The sequence below is a fragment of the Corapipo altera genome, unplaced genomic scaffold, assembly GCF_003945725.1.
Source record: "Corapipo altera isolate COAL_440 unplaced genomic scaffold, ASM394572v1 44b, whole genome shotgun sequence".
NCBI lineage: Eukaryota > Metazoa > Chordata > Aves > Passeriformes > Pipridae > Corapipo > Corapipo altera.
This window is the reverse complement of record NW_020884932.1, coordinates 2,123,150-2,131,226: the sequence shown is the minus strand read 5'-3', so window position 1 is coordinate 2,131,226 and position 8,077 is coordinate 2,123,150. Positions and strand designations below refer to the sequence as shown.

The 8,077-nt window shown below is 41.4% G+C and overlaps 1 protein-coding gene across 2 annotated transcripts; it reads left to right on the top strand.

Annotated features, from left to right (window-relative positions):
• The first annotated feature begins 2,125 nt into the window (after positions 1 to 2,125).
• On the top strand, positions 2,126 to 6,341 carry LOC113954756 (C-C chemokine receptor type 8-like). 2 transcript variants are annotated; one of them, XM_027659505.1, is made up of 2 exons: positions 2,126 to 2,248; positions 4,438 to 6,341. In XM_027659505.1, exon 2 carries the CDS (start codon positions 4,447 to 4,449, stop codon positions 5,500 to 5,502), a length of 1,056 nt encoding a protein of 351 aa, XP_027515306.1. In that variant the 5' UTR covers positions 2,126 to 2,248; positions 4,438 to 4,446; the 3' UTR covers positions 5,503 to 6,341. The 2 variants fall into 2 exon arrangements, with proteins under 2 accessions (XP_027515306.1, XP_027515307.1); XM_027659506.1 differs by lacking the exon at positions 2,126 to 2,248 and adding an exon at positions 3,777 to 3,791.
• The last annotated feature ends 1,736 nt before the right edge of the window (positions 6,342 to 8,077 follow it).

Genomic DNA, 8,077 nt, shown 5'->3' with positions numbered 1-8,077 from the left:
AATTCTCTTCCTCTGTTTAGAAAAGCTCAGGAGATGGCTGTGTGTCAGGAACACCAACCACCCCACAAGCACTACAGACGTATAAACCTTTCTGAAAGCTGAGTAGGTCCAAGGACTCAAACCCGTATATCACTTCTCAAGACACAGCAGAGCTCCACTTGGAAATGTCACATTACATTCCAGAATTCTGCTCTTTTCTTCCAAAACTCTGGCATCACCGTAATTTTTTTTTTCTCCCTTTCCTTATTACCAAGCTGTTACCCACATAACCAGCACACTACTCCTTGGTCTGCCCAAAGTACAGCAGCCAGCCATCCTCCAGCCACATCAGTCATCAGGAATGCTCACTTCTATCTTAGCTTTTTTCACTTGAATTCCAGCTCTTTTCCTCACCTTTGAGGTCCTCTGCATCTTCTTGCTTGCTCCAGCTTTCTCCAACACACAGCACTTCCTCAGATGTTTTCCTACTGCACTGTTCCAACTTCATGCCTCACTTTGCCTGACCATGCAGTATTGTGGCTAGTGAAAGTACACAGATGGGAGATTATCCAATTGAAAAATATGCATTTTGAATGAACTGAAATAATTTTGTGCAATCATAATTTGTGCAACAGAAAATAACTCATGAAAAAATATAAGATTTTTCCAATTTTAGAATATGTATTAATGTTTTAAAATGCAGAAGTATTTTATTCTTTTATCAGTTTCATGTCAAATTATTTCTTAAATTTTTTATAAGTGTCAATAACTTGTCAACCAAACTAATGTAAAAAAGCATACAGTGGAAAAGGGGGCATCTTTAATTTATTACTGATTTGATCCTAAGAAGAAATGATGGGAGCTAAACAAAAACATAAATAGAAGGAAGCTACATTATGTCGTACTGTGTGTCTGTAACACCAGGGCATACTACTGACATATTATTAATCATAAAATTAGATCTAGAGAATAAAAGAACATAAATTTCTGTTGAAATAATGTTAAAAATTAATTCTGAAAAATATAAACAAAATAAGAAGAGATGGTTTCTTATGTAATAAGACCAACTGAGTACTTTGAGGCAGGGTAATGCTGTGGTCACCATTAGCATTTTGAACACCGCATGGGACAGGTCTTTTCTTTGTGACTCTTCTGCTGACTAGTGTCAGGTCCTTCACTGGGTTTTTTTTTTTTTTTATCACCAGCTCATTTTCTCTTTTTTTTTTCTTTCTGCCTGTAGTGTTGAACTTTTTTCTCTTTGAGACTCTTTTTCACTCTTCATTTATGCAATAGCCAGCAAACTGAAAAGCTACTTTGAGTTGGAGCTGCAACAAAAGAATAGGTTAATAACTTCAATAACAGTCATGTTTTGGATCTTCCACATACTTCTTTGGGGTTCTTGGGTGAATCTCTGGTATTCTCTGTGCTCTTATAAATCATGAAAATGGTACCTATTGAGATTAATGGATGAAAAGCAAACAATTTGTCTGACTTACAAAGCACCATAGTTTACAGAATTACACTAAACCAAAGGAATTTAAAGCTATTGAATAAAATAAAAAAAATTCAAGTCTGTCCTTTTTTTCAATATTTTGTCCTTTACCATGTATCCTAAAGGCACTAAAATATGTCTTAAAAAACCTCAAAACATCCAACCCCAATATCTCCACTGAATAAAAGCTGCTTAAAGAATTATTGCAAAGTGGTATCAGTAGCTGTGGGTTCTTATTTTGCTAAAAAAGCTAATAAATTTTTAATGGGGAGGGATATAAACAGATTGCATATACAAGTGGTTATTAGCTGAAGAAAATGAAAAACTAAAATAATGAGACCTGGAAATTGTATATCAGCTTCTGTAAAAAGTTGCAAATTAATTAGGGCATCTCCTGTGGTGAAGACATCTGAACTTTTAAATTTTTCACTTTAATCAGGGGTGGCTGTGAAGAAGTGGGGTTTAGCAAACACATTAAAAGGAGTGCTACTATTTACTACCTTCTAAAAGAGCCGTGTTGGATTTTTGTTTTGCAGAATGTGTTTGATAGCCCTCTCACCTCTTTTCCTGTTTATCGCAGATACAGGATCTTCTATTTGCCTCCAAGCCCATTCTGTACCTGGCAGTTGTCCCTTCGACACCTGCATATCACCAAATCTCAGCCATCTCCGCAAGTGGTGAAGTGAACCTCCTGTAAACTCCTGAGCCCAAGCAACAGAGCAGAAGAAGAAGGGGACAGGGGCCATCTGAGAGGGTAGAAGCTTCTTGCTGTCAAAGGTAAAGTCCATCCATATTCAATGTGCTACTAACGGGCCAACTTTGGCAACCAGGGGAAAGGAACCTGCAGCAGTTAACTTTCCCTTGAAACCCTCTGTAAAACTGCTTTTTCAGTTGGACTGTTTAGCTGAGTGATGTGGAGAGGGGAGAAAATGGAAAATGCTGTGCCCTGGTTGGAAGCTTTCAAAGGTATTAATGATGTAAGGGTGGTCTGAAGCAGAGCATCTCCAGCCTCTGTTCAGCCCAGGAAAAACACTAGAATGTTGCCCAAAGCAGATGCTTTATATCTATAAATCTAGAATTACGTATCTCTATATATCTACATATTTATAGATCTATGTATCTATAACAGAGTACTAATTATTTTTTGAATTTTTTTTTTCCTTTTGATAGTTCAATCTATGAACTCCTTTTAAGGGGTCCCTGACAGGCAATTAAGAAAAGTGAGCCAGCGCTGCAATGCTTACAGTCACAGTGTGTCAGGTTCACACATTGAAAGCATTTGCAGGAAATATTATCTACCAACATCTGTTGCTGCATGAAGAGCCATTATCTAGTCACTCATCAACTCAAAATTTAGAGGCTTATGCCTTATATGAAGTTAAAATTAATAATTCAGATGTCCTAGCTACGGCTGAAAACTCAATATAGTAGAGAATTACACCATCAATGTAGATTCCAGCACTGCTTTTCTCTCATTGTTATTTCTGAACAAGGAATTCTATAGGGTTGAGTGCTGTATTTGTAACAGGTTTCTCTGCATGGCACGTACCAATTGAAACAGTCCTGGTACACCCAGAAAAGCTGAGGTAGGTCAGTGAGGCTTGAATAGCATCCATACCTGGAGCAGAGGATGAACACTGACTCCAGTACTCCTCTGTGCTGTGCATACAGATCCTTCTGTTCCCCCACACAAGTGGCACAGCCAGGCAAGAAGGGGTGAATTGTGATTCCTTCCTCATCAATATAAAATTGCACTGTTCTCTCTCTTTTTTTATACCTGAGAGGGAATTTTTAATTTAGGAGAGCCCATCCTCTACTTTTATTGAATTAATCACAATTCCCATTATTGCTACAGCTTAATAACAATGATTGTTGCAAACTATTCTTCGTCTGTGTCTTTGAAGCTCTTTCAAGATGTGAGCAACCTGTAAGCAAGTCTAACAGAGGTTCAGCACAGCATAAATTTTCAAAAGTCTTAGCTGTGACAAGCCAAATTCTTTTGAAAGAATCATTACTTCTTAAAATGTGAACACTTATGTCTGCAAACCATATCCCCTTTTACAGGGGTCATGAACTGACATCTGAAACAATAAAAAAGGTAGCTAAAGCACTGACTCACTTTTAGAGAGCAGGTCAGTGGTTTACTATTTTAAAGCTCCCTTCATTGCAATTCTTCAGAAATGACAGAGAGGAAACAACCCTCCTATTGTTTTGCTTTTCTCTGAATTATTAAACTGAAGTTGGACAGAACAGGCTGGAGCACTAAATTGCTGTGTTGTAGCAATAGGCACAGCCAAGCAGCTCACCAGCTGGCCTGCAGGTCAGTACCAAACCAGAGCTTGGCACTGCAAGTGCTGCTATGTATCCCTGAGAACTCCTTGTTGCTGCAGAGCTTTTTGTGTGTGATCCTGGATCCACCCATAGAAAATTAGCTTGCATGTCTCTGCACTCCATGCCAGTATCTAGCCCTGAGCAGCCTTGCTAAAAATGCAGTTATGCTGCTGGGTGATGGCTTCTTCAGTCACGACATGTTTATAAGGATCTTTATGCTACAGGCAAAATGCTTTCCCACCCCAGGGAGCGCAAGAGAATCCAGATCCTTAGTTCAGGTGCAAGGTTTTGTATCCTTTTTTATCACTATGACTATTCAGAGCATGAATTTTTCCCTGTCATTGTGATGATGAGGGACTAGCCCACTGGCACTGAGGCAATTTCAAGGAAACCAAGAACATCCCAGTGCTTATACTTATGTGTGTATAGGAACAATTGGCAGGCTGCCGAGGCAGCCTTTTGGGTGGTAGAGCTGCTCTTGTCCAGCCAGTAAGGCTGAGACTGTATTTTGCAGGTCCTCTTTCTGCCTGGAGGCTGATCCACAGGCTCAACACAGCACAGAGAGAGGCAGAAGCCACCCTGGCAGTACTGTGCCAGGACACCCAGCCATTTATCCTTTGCTCTTTCCTGCACAGGTATCTGAGATGAATCCCACAAGCCAATCCCTTGGCACAACTGAATATGATTATGGATATGATGAAAACACTGCTCCGTGCAATGAAGGAAACAGCTTTCGCAGGTTTAAATCCCTCTTTCTGCCGAGTCTTTACTGCCTCGTGTTTGTCTTCTGTCTTCTGGGAAACTCCTTGGTCCTTTGGGTTCTCCTGACCAGGAAAAGGCTGACGACAATGACAGACATCTGCCTGCTGAACCTTGCTGCTTCTGATCTCCTCTTCGTTGTGCCTCTCCCCTTCCAAGCCCACTACGCTTCAGACCAGTGGGTTTTTGGCAATGCTATGTGTAAGATAATGGCTGGCATTTATTACACAGGTTTTTATAGCAGTATTTTCTTTATAACCCTCATGAGCATAGACAGGTATATAGCAATTGTTCATGCCGTCTATGCCATGAGGATACGGACAGCCTCTTGCGGCGTAATTATCAGTTTAATCCTGTGGCTGGTGGCTGGCTTGGCTTCTGTGCCCAACATCATATTCAACCAGGAGCTGGAAATCGAGCAGGCTGTACAGTGTGTCCCCACATACCCACCAGGCAGCAATACCTGGAAGGTTGCTTCTCAGTTTGCAGTCAATATCTTGGGCCTCTTGATTCCCTTCAGTATCCTCGTTTGCTGCTACGCCCAGATCCTGAAAAACCTGCAAAAATGCAAAAATCGGAACAAGATCAAGGCGATCAAGATGATCTTCATCATTGTCATTGTTTTCTTCCTCTTCTGGACTCCCTTCAACATCGCACTGTTCCTGGACTCTCTGCAGAGCCTGCACATCATCAATGACTGCAAAGCAAGCTCTCAGATAGCCCTGGCCCTGCAGCTGACGGAAACCATTTCCTTCATCCACTGCTGCCTGAACCCCATCATCTACGCCTTCGCTGGGGTGACATTCAAGGCCCATCTTAAAGGACTGCTTCAGTCCTGTGCCCGTGTCCTCTCCAGCCCTGCTGGAGGTGCTGGGGCTGGCCAATCATTTTCGACACCCACCCAGCTCTCTGGCTGGTCTGACAGCACTGGGGTCATGTGAGCGCACATGAGCTGCCTTCTGCTGGTGGAGGGGCTGGCTGAAGGTCTGATGTAGTCTTGGAGGGTGTGCCATGTGTGCAGCATCCCCCTGGGAGAAGCAGTATACCTGTACCTCCTTTTGGGATATGCTGTGAATTGTGACCTAAGTTGCGACATTAATTTTCCAAGAGCACCGGTGCACTTGTAAAATAGTGACTGTACAGGGTTGCAACAGAATGATTTTTAATTAAGTTTTTTAGAGCTCTTTTAATACATTTCAGCAAGCAAGGTTCTTCCTCTAGTATTTATTTTCTTCTCTGAAGAAAGCGTTGCTTCTGCCTCACTCCCAAATATGCTCTGCCTTGTGGAAGCTCTTCCATACCTGAATCCCTACATCCTTGGGACAGACATGGGGCACCGTCTAGGAAGGGGGGAAGTGGACAGGCATGTGATTGTTTCACACTGTAAAAAGGGAATCGCCTCAGCCACTGTCACCGTTCCCCCTTTGCCTCAGCTCCCAGATTAAGAGGCCCCTCAGCTCAGGACCCTGTTACTTTACTGTGGGATGCCCCCAGGGGCACAGCTGGGGAACTGCTGCCACCCGGGGCAGCCTTTGGTGGTGATGCCTCCAAAAATAACAAAGCAATACCTCCAGGTGTCCCCTATACTGGTCACTTATGGAGGCTCATACACTTGAAAACGTTGTCATCAGAGCAGGCAGGACATTGGCATCACCTCTGGAGCTGTAGGATCTCCAACTCAGTGCTTCCAGCTCTCGCTGCTAAATATAATCACCACCAAATGGCATGTAGCAAGTAGGCTCAATCTCTTTTTACATTTGTACATATTTTCTAACATATTAGAAATGCTTTCTTTGAATAAACATATCAGCTGCACCTTTTTGTCATGGTTCCTGAAAGTCTGTCTAAAGACTCATAAGCTGAGTTTAGGATAAGGAGAGGATGATTTTTGAGTGGGTATCAAGTAAAATACACTGGTGGAAATGAGAGGCACCCTGAAGCTGTTCAGCAAAATAAGTCTCACCTCCAATTTCCTGCTGAGGAAGATTTTTTCTTTCCCAGTGAAATCAGCTTAGACAGCACAAAACTTGGCAGTCAGGTTTTCTGACTGCAGGGAAGAGACACAATGACTGATTAAGGAGGGGACCACAGTCCAATCCAGACTGCATGAGATGTACAACACCAAGGAGCTGCCTTCAAGGGTATAATGTGTCAGTGCAGAGTTCCCTGCACCTTTTTAGGCCTCTAGATGTCAGGGAATGATAATTTCATACCTGGGAGCTTTTTGGCAGCTTTTTTGTTTTTTTCTGATTGAAATTGGCATTTGTGAAACAGCAAACAATCTACTTTGTTGACAGTTGTATAAAAAGAGACTAAAATCAAGAAAAGACTGCTTTTAGGTAAAGAAAATATTCAAGGACTCTGGTTTTAAAATACCAATTTGGATCACATCTGCAGAGTTTCTATCCCCTCCTCCTCATCTTCCACTGCTACGTTTGAAAGACTGGTATTTAAGAATCCAGAAGCATAGATCCAAGCCCCACATCCTCTGCCCAAGCACAGTCAATCTCTCACAGATCAAGACTGCAGATTCTTAGGACATTTTTCCCCTCAGAGGCCTTTTTTTCTCTGTATAATGTGGCTGCAGAAAGGAATAATATAAGCAAATATTGTGCCCCTTTTATTGTAAGAACTACCAGAACAGAGACATAAATATACCCAGCATCATCCCAAGCACTTGTACACAGCAGAGCACTCAGAAGCATTGTGCCTTTTCTCTAAACATGAAAATTTATTTTTACTGCTTTTAACCCCAAGAGTTTATGCTACTCTCATATGTAATGGAAAGGATCTATGGAGACACCAGGCAATGTTCAAAAGTTTTTGCACTTCTGTGCATTGAAAGAGTTCTGAAAAACAGCTCTACACTCCTATGATACTAATAAGGAGCTGGTACTGCTGTTTTTTCAATTATATATTTTTTTTTAGGCAGAAACTTGTCAGCAGCAGTCTACGTTTTTATGCAGGTGTAATAATCTGCTTGGAATAAATCAGGTAGCAGATGCAGTGTTTCCTCAGCTTCAAGGGTTCTAACACACAGTAAAACTGATAGAAGAAATTTGACCATCTACTGATAACCAGATCAGCTAGTTTTCACGTGCTGAGATGTTGTCAGCTGCAAATACCACTGCAAAAGCACCAAAGAACATTCAGGTTTGATGTAATCTGGATTTCCTGGTGCTGGGTGTGGCACTGTGAATATATATGCCAAAATATATAGCCTAATCTGGTTCCATTAAATTAGTGAAAAGTTGATCACTATTCAGAAATGGATGCAATAAGGAAATTATTTCCGTTTGTAGAACAGACCTTTTGATCAGATGTTGCACATCTAAAGCAATTATTGTTTCTCCAGAGATCAAGCTGCATTGAAATGATTGATATCAGATTTCCAGCTAAACTGCTAAGTATGGTTTTTCACATTTGGTAATATTTCCCTAGCTAGTTCAAAAACGTGTCTGAATCTCTCTTGAACTCTCTAGCTATTGATTTTCATCTAACATGTTTCACAGTACT